The 17,009-nt window shown below is 46.7% G+C and overlaps 1 protein-coding gene across 5 annotated transcripts; it reads right to left on the bottom strand.

The window, feature by feature from the left end:
• Nucleotides 1–1,915: 1,915 nt before the first annotated feature.
• REM2 (RRAD and GEM like GTPase 2) lies at nt 1,916–16,301 on the bottom strand. Of its 5 annotated transcripts, none has more exons than XM_079952124.1 (5): nt 15,674–16,301; nt 8,694–8,980; nt 7,669–7,742; nt 4,776–4,983; nt 1,916–3,877 (listed from the first exon to the last, which is right to left on the bottom strand). In XM_079952124.1, the coding sequence occupies exons 2-5, from the start codon at nt 8,965–8,967 to the stop codon at nt 3,603–3,605; spliced, it is 831 nt and encodes a 276-aa protein (XP_079808250.1). In that variant the 5' UTR covers nt 8,968–8,980; nt 15,674–16,301; the 3' UTR covers nt 1,916–3,602. The 5 variants fall into 5 exon arrangements, with proteins under 5 accessions (XP_079808250.1, XP_079808249.1, XP_079808251.1 ...); XM_079952123.1 differs by having other exon boundaries at nt 15,599–16,299; XM_079952125.1 differs by lacking the exon at nt 15,674–16,301 and adding an exon at nt 15,420–15,507.
• Nucleotides 16,302–17,009: the final 708 nt, after the last annotated feature.

Raw genomic sequence — 17,009 nt, 5'->3', positions numbered from 1 at the left:
TGTGACCAGCTGGTTCCTTCAGAAAATGCAAGCGCTTCTGAAGTTTTTGATAAGCCCCTTTCTTTCTCTCCCCACCCACTCCTTAGCAGTGGTAAGGACACAGGGGCAGAGGCGGTGACACCTCAAGGGTGCCTATCACGGCTCAGGCTGGAGGTTTTGAAGGTGGCAGCGGGTGCTTTGGATCTGTGCAAAGGTAAGCTTTGCAGAAAGTGGAGTGTCGGTGGTGAGGGAATAGCAATCTTCGTTGCAGGTGCTTCTCTTTTAAGGCAGGCGTAGGAGTGCCCCTGGCAAGCGTTGACAGCTTGAACCGTCAGCCTGTCTCCTCTTCTGATGAGGGGAGGCACACAGCTTGCATCTTAAGCAGGCTCCTTGCACTGCCTTTTGCTTCTAGGCCCGCTGGCTGCTGTGCCACTCTCATTGCTCATCGGGCCTCGGCTTCTGTAGGCAAACCGCCTCCTCTTCCTCCCTCTCCTCCTGATCTGTCTTTTCCCCAACCCCCAGCCTATAGAGGCAAAGTGCAGCCCCTTGAAACCTGCTCTCAATGGGTAAAAGCCCAGGGAACGGATGAAGGAAGGGACGGTAACAGAGCATGTGGAGAAGGCCTTTCTTTCTTGTCACAGCCAAGTCCTTGCAAAGCTGAGCGAAAATCACATCTTGGAGAAAATCACATACTGGTGGGTTTTCTGTTTGGCTTGTTTTTTGTGGATGCACTTTGCAATTTTAAGAACACAAAGAAGAGCCTTCTGGATCAGGCCAGTGACCCACCTCGTCCTGTCAGCCAACCAATGCCTGTGAGAAACCTGCAAGCAGGATTTCAACACAACAGCATCTTCCCTGTGGTTCCCAGCAAGTGGTAATTCAAGAAGCATGACTGCCTCAGTGAAGGCAGCATTAGCCATTGTGCCTAGTAGCTGTTTATAGCCTCGTCTTCCATTAATTTGTTCAGTCCTCTTTTATAAGCCACCTTGGTTGTCGATCATTGCTGCTGCCTCCTCTGGAGCCGAGTTCCGTAGTTTAACTGTGCATTGCACGAAGAAGTACTTTCTTGGAGTACTGACTCACTAATAGGGAATTAGACGTGGATTTGCACTGCCCTGTTGTCCACACATGGTTCTAATTCACGAGTCGTTCTGCGATGCTTCCTCCACTGCCGAGTCTGGAGGGGAGATCTTGCACTAAAGCACAACAAAAAAGAGGATTTTGTGGTATAAAATCCTGCAGGGTTTCATCAGGAAGTTAAGGGACACATGCCGAAAGCCGTGAGCTTAGCCACCCTTTGGGTTGACCCTTATTTCGATTGTGTTGCGTCCTGATTAATTCCCTCTGGGTTCGAGAGCTTTTCTCACCGTTCTGCCTTGCGAAAATGTGATCTGACCTGCTGAGCTGAAGCTCGGTTCAGCAAAACCTTTCTTCCGATTTTCCCGTGCATCTGATCCAATTCAGTGGGTAAGATTGGATTGATTTTATTTTTTATTTCGCAAGGCACAGAATGACAAGAAAAGCGCTCTGACCCAGGGGAAACAGGCTGAGCAAAGGTGGATCAGCCAATCTCCCTCAAAACTCTTGCAGGTGCAAACATGGAAAATGGGTTCACGTATAACTGCCCTGAACACAATGGATGCATTTGAGCTTCTCATCCTACGCCCCACCCTGCTGTCAAATCATCCTAACGTCCATTTCTTGAGTAGGAGCCGTGCACTTCCAGGATCACATAATTTTCATGGCCTTTCCGCAAGTAATCTGGCTTACCACTCACTGCCTTGCCTCCTGCGTTCTTCCTGTCCTCCCTGCAGCTTCCCTGCCAGTCCATCCTTTTACATCCCTTTCCTTTGTTGCTCCCCACATCCCACACTACTTTCCAACGGTTCTGAGCAACCCCTGGCCCAGACGCTACAGGTTAGATAAATGAAGGTACTATAATAGAAAATGGCTTTAATTGGAAAATAAGCACACAGCATTTGTCAGGCACTCTTCCTCAAGGTGTTGTTTTTTTGGCCGGTGTGGGGTGTACATATAAGGCTACATCCTTCAAATCCGTCATTTTGGAATCTGAAAGCAGTCTTCTTCCAGGAATAAAATTCCTGTCCCTTTAAGAAAAGAACCAGGCTCCAAGCTGGTTAATCATTAATTGTTCCATTTCATTATTGGTTGTAGCCTTCGAAACAAAAGGTCCAGCAAGTCAGTCAGAAGACACACACACACACACATCCCTGCCCCACAGTCACAAATGCTTTGAGGTTTGTGCCTTTAGTCTGCCTCTTAAAAGGGAGGTTAAAAGCTACGGCATGTGCAGAATTCTCCATCTGTAGCTGAATTGAGAAGGCTGCTGTTGCGATGGCTTCTTTAAAAGGATGTGCTAGATATGGCGGTTAACTGGTAATCCATCTTCCACAACGACTCTCCTTAAGAGGAGCATGCCCTTCAGGTGGGTGATGATATTAAAAGAGAAACATATGTGTTTGGTATTTAAAACAGCAATTCCTTTGATGAATTCCTTAATAATAATTTTTTTAAAAAACAGAACAATTGTTTAAAAGGTGAGCATTGGCATAGGAAGCATCATTAAGCAAACGAATTAAGCTTTCCAAAGCTGCAGTTAGCTGGCTGAAATAAGCACAGGGCTGGGGGATGCCCTTATGTGCTCTTTAAAAGTGAGGTACACAAAGCTTTAGAGGTGCTATTCCTCCACTGTGTTGATGCAATGAGATTGAAATATCCCCCAGCTGGTGCCTTTAACTACCTTTTCAAAGTTGAACATTTAAGCGAACACAAAGCATTCCTGTTTGCTAGACCATACAGGAAGGGACATTCTAAAGTCGGTGCCTTTAAGCAAGGGCCTCTTAAAAGCGAGGTGCGCCACACAACTATAGAGAAAAGAAACTTCCACCATTTTATATCCTCTTCGGTATATGTACGGATGCAGAGGGCAGCAAAAAACAGCACCTCTGAAAATACCTCCTAAGACATAGCAAAGTAGCACGACGGATAAGGCTTTGCGCAAAGAGTCTAGGGGCTATTTGTTTACATACACAGTAGACGTAACGTTTCACTCTAGAGTTAGTGCCTTGGGGGGGAAAAAATCTTGTCCCATGAGAGATTATGGGCACCTGAGCGTCACGGACGAGAAAGGAACAGAAATCCCAAACAAAAGTCCTGAGTCTCTTGACTGAAGCGTTTTGTACCAGTTGGGCACCTTTAAGACAAGACACCCTTAAAGGCAGACAAGAAAATAAATTTCACAAGAGTGCCACGAGCAATATTTGAAAAGGTGAGAGGCACGTGAGTTTGGAGAGCAGGTGTCTCCAGGTCCTGTAAAGCATACTGTATATTAAATGTGTGTTTTTTTGTAAAACTCGTGTGTTTCTTTGTTTGAGAAGCCCTCTCCAGGAGCCAAGATGCTGCAGAAGACAGGAGCAAATAGTTTGTTCGGTTATGCATTGAAGATGATGGGAGGAGAGCTGAGCCAAGGAGGATTTTGGGAGCTTTGCTATGTTTGGGAACTGCCCCTGGGTCGACGTGGCTGCTCTCCTGAGCTCGATGCAGCTAAGGGTAAGGGGAATCTTACGTGTTTCCTTTCATTGCAGAGATTTCTGGCATGGGGCTCATAGCACTGAAAGGTCGTTGCAGGATTTTGACCTCTGCTTGAAGAAGCGTCCATTCCTCGGCACCAGGCTAGAGAGGAAGCGTTTGGCTTTCTTCGTGAGGCTCTCGCGTCGGCCCCCCGCCCCTTCCCTGCTGAAGCCATCGCCCTCACGCCGACGGCGGCGCAGCCGTATCTGCCGCACAACGCCTTCAAAGAGCTCCTCCGTGTTGTGATGCAGCGCCGCGGACGTCTCGATGTGCTTGCAGTTCATCATGACAGCTAGGCTGCGGCCCTCTGGTAATGGAGGCAAGAAACATGAGAAAAGTAAACTATACCATATGTGTCCAGAGATTAAAAAAATTTGGGAGATCATCCATGAAGAGATGAAAAAATTGGTAAAAGTATCATATATCAAAAGGGCAGAAGCATATTTACTAGGAATCTTGAGTAACGATATCCCCAAAGACAAAATTATCATCTTTCTGTATGCAACAGCAGCAGTGAGAACGTTGGTAGCCAGTCATTAGAAAGGAAATTATATCCCAACGAAAGGGGAATGGTTATGTAAACTATGCGAGTACCTGTGGTTAGCAAAATTGAAGGATTTAATAAGGCATAAATCAAAAGCTATAATTCAGAAACAATGGGAATGCTTAAATAATATTTATACAAGCAGGGCTCAAATATGAAAGTTTGGTTGTGCCTAGACTAACCTTGTGAAGAGTATAGAGAACATAAAGATTTGACTGACTATGAAAGAATCTAAGGAAGGGAAATGATTGAAGAACAGATGTAGAGGCGAGCAAGATAAATAAGAGACGTGCGGTGAATGCGGTGGAAGTCTTTTATAATATTTTAACTAAGTTATATATTGCAATGTTTGAAGCATGAATTTGGTAATATGGGTCACGAAAAGTATTTTTTCCCTTCTTTCTTTTGTCTTTTTTAGTTTTTATTTTGGAAAATATGTATATAAATGTGTTCATAGTGTGGTGTATTGTTCTTTGTTTTTCTTTTTCTTGTAAAATTCAATAAAAAATTAAAAATGAAATGAAAAGAAGAAAATAAACAAGCAAAGAATTCTCGTGGGTTCCTTCTCCTGCCTCGGCCCTTCAGAAAGAACAAATTATTCCAAAATGGTAGTGCAGGCAATCTCCCCAGTGTTTAGTGAGCGGCATGTCTGGCAACTCACCTTCGCGTGAGACCTCCCGGGATCGCGCCAAGTCGCTCTTGTTCCCCACCAGGATAATAGGGGGGTCTGTCCGAGGGCACCCGGCCCGTAGGCTCAGCAGAGTGGGGGGGACCCGTGTGAAGCTGCGGCGATCAGTCACTGAGAAAACCAACAGGAAGGCGTCTCCCGTCTGCAGGCACGATTCCTGCATCCAGCCTCCGGGATCTCCCTGCGGGAAAAGTTTGCGCGGAGGGAAGAGGTCAAAGTCAGGAAATGTGAGGGCACGTGTGTGTCCAGATCAGGGGCTGCCAACCTTTGTTTGACAGCGAGCATTTTGGGGGAAGTGCCGCGGGCACCAGTCACAAAATGGCCGCCGCTGGGGGTGTGGCGTAATAAGACAAAATGGCTTCCCACCTGAACAAAAGACAGGACCACAATATGGGGGGGGGGACACCCACTCCTGCCTCCTAAACAGTGCCTGTCATATAATGGGGGGGGGGGCGTTGGAAGGGAAATTTACTGAGTGCTTTCACTGGTGTGGATTATTTGGTGATTCTACTTGTTATGGGCATTTCCTCTGTTAAATATTTGCTAGTAAATCATGCATGTTTTATTTTTCTATATCTGTATGTGATTCTAAAAAAATCAGACATGCACACAAATTTTTCTGAAGGGGAAAAAAACAGTTTTGGAAGTCGTAACCAGCAACATGTTAAAAGAGGCAACCTCTTTCTCTCTCTACAAGAGCTACCTGCGTTTTTTGTATATGTGGGTGATATTAAAAAGAATTGCGTTAACCAAAGCTGCAGCTTTTAAATATATTGGAAAGTGTAACAGATCAATCCAGCATGTTACCAGAGTGAATGTGACAGCGATATTAGCCGGGGTGGCTGTTGAATGTTTCCGATCGGTGTGTTTGGATACTGGAAAGTTCAGATAAACAGGAGTGTGTTTTACACTTTATTTTATTACAGTATAATTATTCACATCTCACCTTTAAGGATACGAATCGTTCCAAGGTGACTTTACAACTAAAGTCAAAACACAATAATCAAAATTGCAATTAAGATAATATTGAAACATATAGCAGCTCCTCAGGATCCTTCCCTGGACCCTTCTGAATTGGCAGCCACGGGAGGGGAGAAGACATGCAGGTATTTGAAAATGGCAGATTTTGATAATCGAGGAATTTGGATAATTGTAATGCAGATAATGGAGGTTCTATTGCTTATTCTCCTTGGCAGTTGAATACACTCCATGTATTTGCATAATGGCACTGTATGCTGCAATCAAGCCGCCCAAGAATGCTGCCAGTTTCCAGAACAATTTGCATATTCGTGCATGTCAGTGGTATACACCCCCGCCTGACTCCCAAACGGCTGTGTTAATTTAATATGGATTTGCATAAATTTGCATACCACTCTCCCTCACTTCAGGGATGCTGTGCAATTTTGGAATGCATTTCCATGCAAACGAGATGCTAAAACAAAACAATAATAAAACAAGGCAATTCCATCCGGTTGTCTAGCTTTGTGTAAATCTTGGATATAATTGCATACGTTCATCATAACCATGCCATGATTTTTTTTTTTGCATAATTTTGCCTTGTTTCCGTTTGCCCCTTGCAGTAACCAAGAGCTGCAGAGAAAACTGCCCTTGCCAACTGGAAATCCCACTCCACAATCTCCAAAACATTCTGATATTGCCTGGCATTGCCCACAATATCCTCTAAGACTTAAGATCTAGAAAACTGGTTCAAATAAACAATAACAACAGAGATTCTCAGAATGCTGGATTTGTAACTGACTGAGAATTTCTGTAGACCTGAAAAATTGTGGAATACCGCAATTTTGAAAACAGAAAACCAGGGCAGATGCTGGAGCCACCGGTGTAAATACAGTACTCTCAATCTTGTCAGGATGAAGCCTGCTATGTTCTGTGCTAGACTGGTTATATTGGGGCTGTCACCCATTTAAAGATATATATTACCATTCATGGGGCAATGAATGCACTTTGGAAGATGGGTGACTCACAAAATGCTGTTTCGGGAGGAAGAGTAAATTCCCCTCCCATTCCGCTACGGTCCCAATCCACCCCTTCTGCTCCTGATGGCAGCTGTATGTTAAAACTAAAAGGAATGAGAGATCAAATCACAAGTCTCCATTGTATGGTCCGGTTACGAGTTTTGATTCAGTCATCATGCCTTTGCTTATGAACAAGCCAACAGCTTTGAAGACCAGAGCACATTTTCTGTGGGTGGTATTCAGATAAGTCATACCCAAAGTAAACCCACTTGAAAGGAACAAAACATGACGATGTTAGGCCCGTTAATTTCGGTGGGTCTGCACTGAGTAAAACTTCATTGACTATCACCTTTTGTTGTTTAATCTGTGTCCCAGCAGCTGCATATTTTAGAATCAAAGGCGTTCCTTCGTTTGTGTGTAAGAGATAACTCTATATGGTCATGCCTTCCATCTTATGGTTGACGCAACTACTTGCATTAATAATAAATTTTAAAATGTTTCCGGTGTGTTAAATTTTAAAATGTTTCCGGTGTGTTGCAAGACTTATCAGCTTTTAGATAGGATGAGAAGAGAAGACTCCCTGGAAGAGACCCTGATGTTGGGAAAGATGGAGGGCACAAGGAGAAGGGGACGACGGAGGACAAGATGGTTGGACAATGTTCTCCAAGCCACCAACATGAGTTTGACCAAACTGCGGGAGGCAGTGGAAGACAGGAGTGCCTGGCGTGCTCTGGTCCAGGGGGTCACGAAGAGTTGGACACGACTAAACGACTCAACAACAACAAAGATGGGATGCAGAACTTCTTGCTGTAATATTTCTCGCCCTGCTGGGGCAACACTCTGGGTACATCCCATCTCAATGGGTAGGAAGGTGACCGAAATGCACCTACCTGGTCCCAGATGTCGTATAATATTAGAGTGACTTCTTCATCATCTACGTAGAAATTTCTTTCGTATGAATCCTCTGAGGGAATAAAAGAAATGTGGAGAGAGAAAGCAAGGGAGAGAAAAGGAGGTTTAGTATAGCTTGAGTATCACCTTAGAAACTATTGCCAGATATGTCTGTACCACCAAATATCCACTTCGTGGCTGATTTGTCAAGTTATATGGGTAGAATGTGACCATATTCTATTCAAAGGAGACCATTAATGGGACTAAATTAGCCATGGCCATTAATTTCGGTGGGTCTGCTCTGAGTAGGACTAGCTGCAACCCTATACATGTAATGGTTGGAAAAGTTAAGGGGAGCCTAGGAGAGCCTTCTGGGTATAAATGTGGGATAAGAATTAGATAAATGAAATTATTTTTTGAGAAACATCTCAAGGTAGTGTAGTTTATCCCTCACCGAGTCACAATTTCCAGCAACCTTTCGCGTACAACCTGCCCATTATTTATTTGCAAGTGTGCTTTGAAGGCTTAGTGTGTACGCAGCCTTAGACACAAACACACACTCTATGTATATTATATGATGTCAGGTTTTTAAGATAGCAGCGATTTGAAACTTTTCCAGAAGATCTATCCCAGCTTCCCCTCAGGATTTTAAGAAAATCACTGCAGCAAAGTCAATTCCCACAGCCGTCACTTTGAAATTCTGGCCTAACAGCTTAAATTCCACACAAAAACCTCCATTTATCTGGAGAGTTTTTACCTTCCCCTTCTTAAACAACAATGCTATGGAAGGCAGAAATTCAACAGGTGAATGGAGAGCAGGATGCTGGACTTTGGTCTGATCCAATATGGCTCTTCTCCTGTCTATTTAAATCAATAAAAATAAAATGTCCTCAGGTGGAGCACGCCGTTCTCTCCTGTTCCCCTTCTGCTGCATGTATGGCAGGAAAAGCAGGGCCTCTTGAACTTCTGCTGTTTTGCAGAGTGAAATATTGCAACACCATCCCCTGGCATCTTCTGGGCTCACCTGTGTGCTCTTCCTCGTGGTGGGGGCCCCCTCTAAGGCCTCCGAAGATGGCCGCCAAGGTGGTCTTCCCCACCCCGCTCTCGCCAAGCAACATGACTTTGTAGGGGCCGCGTCCTCCTGCGGGGCTGGCCCCCCCAGTGCTTCCCACTTCGGGGGAGCTGGGGGGAGAGTCCAGTTCGTCCACCGCCGACGCCCTCACCAGCTGGTGCTTGATGGGCAAAGGCATGCTCCCACGCCGTGGTCCGGCACCCGCCAGCGCCGAGGGCAACGTCATGGTGGACGGCAAGCTGCGAGAACAGGGGCGAGATGCGCAAGAGGGTCAGAGCATTTCAGCACCAGGACACATCATGCACACAAAACATTTTCAGGTGCAATTCAGGCCACTGAAATCCTCACCCTTCAACGTTTCTCCAAAGAAAACAGGGACATCCTAAGGAAAAAGTGGGCGCTTCCATGCTCAAATCAGAAACCGGGTCGGCTTCTCTAAATCCACGACTGTCCCTGGAAAATAGGGACACTTGGAGGGTCTGAGGTTTCCTGGGACCCAGATAGCTGAGTTATTTTTGGTCACAACTGCCCCATGCATTTAAAGCACATTTATGCCACTTCATGGCTTCCTCCAAAGGATCCTGGGAACTGTAGGCTACCCCTCCTCACGGAAGCACCATTCGCAGCACCCTTAACAAACTACAGTTCCCAAGATTCTTGAGGGGAAACGATGTGCTTTGAATGGACTCTTAAATAGTTTTTTAAACCCAGAATGTATTGGTTTTGTGCTGCCGTTTTCATTCTTGTTATTTGCATTTGTATTTTATAACGTTGATTATTTTTATGATACTTGTGTGGTTCTTCTTCACTCACTGGCTCTTTACCACAGAAAAGGACAGTCTGGGAAAGCGAACAGATCCCATTAATTTTACCACAGGGTGTAGAGCAGGGGTCAGCAACCTAAGGCCCATGGGCCACAAGTGGCCCACAGGGGTCGTTTAACCTGCCCACGAGCCGCCCTTGAGCCGAACTGCCCGCTCAGCAAGTCCCCACGTGCTGCGCTAAACCGGGGCAGCATGGCGCAGGAACTCGCTTCTGCGGTGCTGGAAATCATGTCTGCGCATGTAGACACTGAAAATCGTGTCTGCGTAGACACAAACGCTGGAAATCATGAGCGTGGGTGCTCACGCGTGCGTGCGATCCCATGGAGGGATCTCCGCTGGAGTGAAAAGGCGAGGAAAACCTTGCCAACCGCTGGTGTAGAGATATCACAAGGTTGTCCAAAGATACTCAGTGTACTCTCTGCCTCAAAAATAATGTGTGAAAAAAAGGAATATGGAAATTGTTTTGGGTTTTGTTTGCTTGCCCTTTTGTAGCTGAGATGTCCACAAGTATCTCTGAGGAAATCTTGAGTTATCTCTAAATGGTAAACATTATTTTCATCACAGCACCATGCCACACACAGAATACCAACTAGGCTCGTGCGCCAGGCTAATAGCACACATTCTCTGAGGCAATGCCTATGTTCCCACGTGGCATTTTATGGCTAGCAAAATACAAATATATTCACCAGGGGTGTGACAGAGGGAGAAGGAGGGAAGGATGCTGAGTGCACACCATTCATTTACAACCCATTTACCTCTTTAATGTCATGGCTTCTCCCCCCAAAATACTGGGAACTGTAGTTTACCCTCACAGAGCTACAATTCCCAGCTCCTTTCATAATGCACAGTTCCCAGCATTCCTCTCTCTCTCTCTCTCTCTCTCTCTCTCTCTCTCTCTGTGTGTGTGTGTGTGTGTGTTTGAAATCTATGTTATGTATGTAGCCAAAGCATGTGCAATACCATGTATCTGTTCTGCAGGTTTTCAACATGAACAACACACAATCACGCTTTGGTTAGAAGCACCAAACTCCCCTTCTCTTTCACACACACACCGTAGAGCTAGAGACACAATAAAGCACATAAACAATGCACATCTTTCTCACACAAACAAGCACATTTTCTCTACCTCCCTCACTTGCACATTCTCTACTTCACAAACACATTAAAACTACCCATATTACTGAGTATAAAGACAGGCAGGCAGACAGACACAATATTCGATGGTCTCTTTGTTTATTCAAAACATTTACACTCTGCCTTTTCTCCATGAGCTCAAGGCAGTTAATCACACAAGTGAAAATAATGGTGGAATTTGACACATGTCTGTATAGAAGACTGCCAGTTACCAGGGACTGCTGAGCTGAAGGAGACCTGGGGTCCCTGGGAGGATGCACCCCCTTTTCTCCCAGGAATTACATCAGGGCAGGAAACAGACCAGCTTGGCCCCATCCATTGGCCAGTGAAGGTTCAGCTGCTCAAACACTTGCTTTCCTCCTCCCTCCCCATTCATTATTCCTTTTGGATCATGACTCAAGATTATGAACCTGCAGGCAGGGACTGGTGTACTTTTTAATATACATACAGTGCTTTAAAAATTGTGGGTACTTTGTAAGTGTCAAGTGAAAATTTAAAAACGTAATAATATTTCTACTAAACAAGTGAGCATGGGGCAGCAGGCTTAGTTTGCAATTTTAATTAACAATTTAATCGCCTTCAACAAAGCACCCATAAAACACTAAGAAGAGAAACAGTACAGCAATCATTAAATTAATTAAACGTAATTAAACCATAGCAATTGCTACGGCTTTTATCCAATGCTAGTCCTGCTGTGTCATTGACGTGAATGGACATGACTTAGGTTAGTGGGTCTAATCTAGCTGGATACAGCTTGTCACTTCCAAAAACGGAGCAACAATTTATATTCGTCCTCCCTCAAAAGAGATAAGATTTTGGAGTGTCATAAGTAAAGTCATCTGAGAAGCTACGAGGCAGGCCTCCCTTTGGAGGGAGCCACTGAAAAAGGCCTTTTCCCTTTTCCAAATCAGGAATATTTCTGGGCAATACAGCACACACAGGAGGATCTCTGATTATGATGATCTTGATAGGAAAGCAGGTTCCCATAGGAAAACGTGGGTCAAATCTCTTTCTCTGCTCCACGGGAAATAAATGGCTTTTCAGAGACACCCGGTCTTCAGGCTTCGGTGTCTGAATTGGCACACAGAATTTTCACCCGGGTTGACCCTTGCGTAGTTTGACATGTGTGGCGGGATATTGCCATCCCTCACAGCTTGGCTTGCTTTCTTGAGCTATCAGGCACCTGGGAGTCTGTTTCTGTTCTACAGTTGTGGTTTGCATATGGGCCTCTCTCTTTCTAAGTCAGGGGAGTATGAGTAAGTGAAGCTGCTCCCCCAGCCCTCTGCTTTTTTCTTTCTCCCTTGCAGACCTCCTGTTCTGCAATACAGACAGAAATTCAACTGGCAGAGCTTTCTCTAGGTTGGAGATGCAGTAACGGAATACACTTTGCCTGGTGTGCAGTTTGTACAAGGCAGAGGAGGAGATTTGCTGGGGTGGGGTGGCCATCTTAAAAGGACAGGTGGGAACAGCATCCTGGCTTTGGGCAGAAAAGTGGACTGCTTTTACAGCTTTCTAAAAGCCTCAGTGCCTAGGGCTTGCCGATTGAAAGGTCGGCGGTTCGAATCCCTGCGGCGGGGTGCGCTCCCGTCGTTCGGTCCCAGCGCCTGCCAACCTAGCAGTTCGAAAGCACCCCCGGGTGCAAGTAGATAAATAGGGACCGCTTACAAGCGGGAAGGTAAACGGCGTTTCCGTGTGCGGCTCTGGCTCTGGCTTTGGCTCTGGCCAGAGCAGCGATGTCACGCTAGCCACGTGACCCGGAGGTGTCTCCGGACAGCGCTGGCCCCCGGCCTCTTGAGTGAGATGGGCGCACCAACCCCAGAGTCTGGCAAGACTGGCCCTTACGGGCAGGGGTACCTTTACCTTTAATTCTACACAACACAGCAATAAACACACCTTCGGGAACAGCCAGGGCCTGCCAATAAAACCCACACGCGGTCCCCTGCTTAGAAGCATGTACAAATAGAACGAGAGAGAGCGAGCAAACACAAACGCCTTCTGCTCACATAGGACAGACACACCTACAGAAAAAGACACCAGCATCGACACCAGCCCAGGGAGACAGTGTCAGTTTGACACCAATACGCAACAGGACTGCATCTCATGTGCATGTGGTCCCTGGGGAAACACACCAATACTTGTGGCAGTGTCACAATGCAGGCGCACTCACACCAGCACGATCGCCATGTGCCTGCAAATGCCATGCATGCTTGGGTTAAAACTATATCCTCATTTGACCGAAACACAGAGGCAGCCAAAGCTAACAGGTTCGCTGTGTACGCACATCAACAAAGGGCATGTGAGCACACGCAACTGCACACCGTGGCTGTATACACACAACGTGTGTATTGACTGCATTTATATCCCAGCTCACCTTCCTCCCAAAGGAGCCGAGGGTAGCAAACAAGGGGTTAAACAATAAGCATATCTTGAAAACGATTCTGGCACAGATACAAAGTGGGAAAGACTTCAGATTCAAAGGCTTGTTGAAGATGTTCGGGTTCAGCAAGCACCGAGAAGACAACAGAGATGGTGCACATCTGATAGTCAAGGAGAAGACATTCCAAAGGGCAGGTGGAACAACACTAAAAGTCCAATTTCTTCATTTTGCGAAATGGACCTCCTGATAAGGTGGTGCCTGCAGGAAGCCCTCAGCTGTAGATCTAGTGGGTGTATAAGGGGTGAGACAATATTTCAGGTGTCCTGGTCCCACACTGTGTATAGACCAAACTAGCATCTTGAACTTATAGCCTGGTAGCTAATTGTACCACCCCTAGAGAATACTGGGAACTTTAGTTTACCCCTAACAGAGCTGCAATTCCACTTGTGAAACTACAGTTCCCAGGATTCTATGGGAGAAGCCTTATGCACCGTGCGTACACAGCTTCAGACTCAAAACATAGCTAAGGTTTAAGTGGGCATCACAATGCATCTCTCAGGCACCCAAATATGTGATGCATAGGTTGTCTACTGAACACTGAAGGAATATGGAGGCATGCACAGTAACGCCACACAGACACATCGACATTCCTCACTCTGTGAGCCTAAAAGCAGAGATAATACCATTCCAAACATCAATACTTACACAAACCTAATTATCCTCCATTTCATTGACTACTGGAATGACAAGCGTCTATGACATGTCACTCACGGCCCCGTGAGCCGCAAGAACAAAGAGCCAATCCAAATATAGCTGCACCATCGGGGCATGGGATAGAATCACAGAACTGTAGGGTTGGGAGGGACCCCAGGGGTCATCTAGTACAACCCCCTGCAATGCAGAGATCCAGTGCTAAAGAATCCCTCACAGATCTCTGCCATCCAATCTCTGCTTAAAAACATCCGAGGAAGGAGATTCCACCACCTTCTGAGGGAGTCCATTCCACTGTCAAACGCTTCTTACCGTCGGAAAGTTCTTCCTAATATTTAGCTGGAAGCTCCTTTGTTGCAATTTGAAGCCATTGGTTCAGTTCCTACCCTTTAGATATTTGAAGATGGCTATCTTATCACCTCTCAGTCTTCTCTTCTTCAAGCTAAGAACATGCAACTCCCTCAACCATTCTTCATAAGGCTTGGTTTCCAGACCCTTTGTCAAAGCAGTGTTGTGTACTGCAACAACTTCTGCATGGGGACCCATGGCACCCTCGCTGTGGAAGCCCCAATCTCACCGATGGCACAGACACACTCTTTTATCCGCACGAGCCCCTCTCGCTCCTTACGACCGCTGCTTACAAGCGAGGTTACGCGCACCCACACCCAGTGCAGACAATGTGCGTGTCCTCAAACACCACCATAAAACCAGGAACACGAACATTAAATTGTACTTTTGGCTGTTGCACACCAAAGCACATGCCAATAATTTCTCCCAGTTTGCAGCTCGGAGCGGTGGGAGGAAACCGGTCGCCTAAAGGGGTCCTCCAGTGCGGCTACCACATTAGACAACTTATGACAAACTCGTGAACATTGTGACAACACTGGCGAGCACTGCACATCAGACCCATCTGATTTGACTGGTTTCTTACTTGGAGGCAAAATCCACCACGCACCATAAAGGCGAATTAAGCTGAGCTGAGATGGACCGTCTGAATTGTCTTCTCAGTGGTACTCCGTTGTCTGAAGGAGACCACCATGTGGTGGGTTTGATCATCTCCCTTTACCCCCACCCCCCACTCCACCCCCCAGCTTGCCAATATCTACCTTGCTGGAAGTGTTGGAATCCTTTAGGCAATTAGCTTCCTCTGGGTGGCTTTGCCGACCAATCTGGTATTTATGGGAGCAAGGTGGAATAGAGTTCGAATATCCGCAATTGTTTTGTGCAAAATTCCAAGTCAGAAAAGTGCGCTGGCTGGCACATCAGTTTAATAACCGCTTAGATTGTGGCAGGAATGTTTGCAGTCAGGCAACAGCCTACTTTGTCGGATGCCCGAGTCAAAAATGGGGGCTTTTGACTGTCAGGGCTCTCTCGCCGAGGCACGAACAACTCATGTCTCCGACAGAGTCACTCATGCTCTGCCATGTTCTCTGCTCATACCCACGCCGGCTTGGCACACTCATCAGTGCAACAATGCCGGTCTTGGCACACGCTGTCTCTCACAGACATCTGTTGGAGACACGGCGACAAAGGCACAATACCCTGTGGAGGGGACAAACCCCTGGCTCCCACACCGCCTCCCCACACCTACACCCCCCCACACACAGCAGAAAGCCTTTATACCCAGCTTACCGCTTGCTTTTGAATGGTGGTAGGTAAAATGGGGGCCTTTCACCCCTTCGAAGATCTACCACCCTCCTCCTGCTCCCTCTCTTTGCCTCCAGAGCTGTCAGCTAAGCCCCCCTTTTAAAACCCCTTCCCCTCCCTTATTAAATACAAAAAAGCAGGAAAAATAAATAATCCAAACAAACCTGGGGATGCCCCGCCCTGGAGGAGAGTCGCACATGTTTGGAAACTGCGAGGCCGGTCCGTGTCCCCAAACCCACCTGTTCGCGAAACGCCAAGACCCAGAGGCGAGGATGCCAAATTTTGGAGGGGATCCCAGGTTATGCCCACGGCTCCCTGCAGCCCAAATGTGGAGGGAGGAAGGAAAGAAGGAAGGAAGGGGGAGAATTAGCAGCAGGGATGTGTTTGGATGATAGGCAGGTGGACCTAGGCGAAGGGGGTGTGTTTATGGAGAGGGGAGAGCATGGAGGGGGGGAGAGAGAAAGAGGGAGAGAGAAAGAGGCTGTAAATGATTGGAGGATGGATGGAGAGGGAGGGAGGGGGAGAAAGGTGCACGGAGGGAGGCACAGCCAGATGGGAAGCAAGATTAGGGCATGTATATGGGGGATTAAGAAAGCCTATGTGTCTGTGGATGGGTTGGCAAATTGCTAGGCAGGAACATTTGCACTGGGAACGGATCAATAGGCTGATTAATCTTAGGGGGACGAGGGTGCTGGTGGATGGAGGGAGGAGAGAGACAGGCAAAAGAGGAGAATACACACACACATCTATTCTGCCTTTCTGCTAGAAAACTCAGCTATAAAACCCAACATGATGCAAGGGTGTAAAAAGACATAGTGTGGGCTTTGTTTTCCCTCCACGTTGGAGGCAGTGTGTCTCTAAACGCCAGTTGCGGGGGGAATCACAACTGGGGAGAGCACTGTGGCATCCAGGCCTCTGTTTGGCAGGATCCAGCAGGGGTCTCCTTCGGTCCTTAACACCTTTCAGAATTGGGCTTGGAGGTGCTGTGCTCGATTTCCTCTGCTGCAGGACACGGTTACACACCCACCAGCCCCTTCCCCCTGACCAGTGTCCACAAAGAGGGTGCCAAAAGTGGAGGTGGTGAAACTGCCTGTAGGCGACTCAAGGAAGTGAGCCATGCTGTGCACTGTAGGTAGAGCAATGTAGAATTAACGATAGAGGTATCTTCTTCTTCTTTGGCGATCACTCGTAGCCGAGTAAGATTGTCTTCCATAAACATGGTTTTAACAATGAGTCCATAAGTGACTGTAGAGGCCAATTCTGGATCCACAAATCCTTCCACAGTGGGGACATTGGTTTCTGGGCAGGAGCTGATCATGGTGTGGATTTGCCAAGCGCGCCTTCCTCCTACCACGTTTCTCTCTTGCGTCCTGAGTTCAAGTGTCTTCAAAGCCCATGACCCCTTTGGTAAAGGCTGTTCTCCAACTGGAGCGCTCACAGGCCAGTGATTCCCAATTGTTGGCGTTTATACTACATTTTTTAAGATTTGCCTTGAGACAGTCTTTAAACCTGTTTTCTAGACCGCCAGCATTACGCTTTCCATTTTTAAGTTGGGAATAGAGTAGTTGCTTTGGA

Source organism: Podarcis cretensis (genome assembly GCF_951804945.1).
Source record: "Podarcis cretensis genome assembly, chromosome: 13".
In the NCBI taxonomy this organism is placed as follows: Eukaryota; Metazoa; Chordata; class Lepidosauria; order Squamata; family Lacertidae; genus Podarcis; species Podarcis cretensis.
This window is presented reverse-complemented; position numbering and strand designations above follow the sequence as displayed.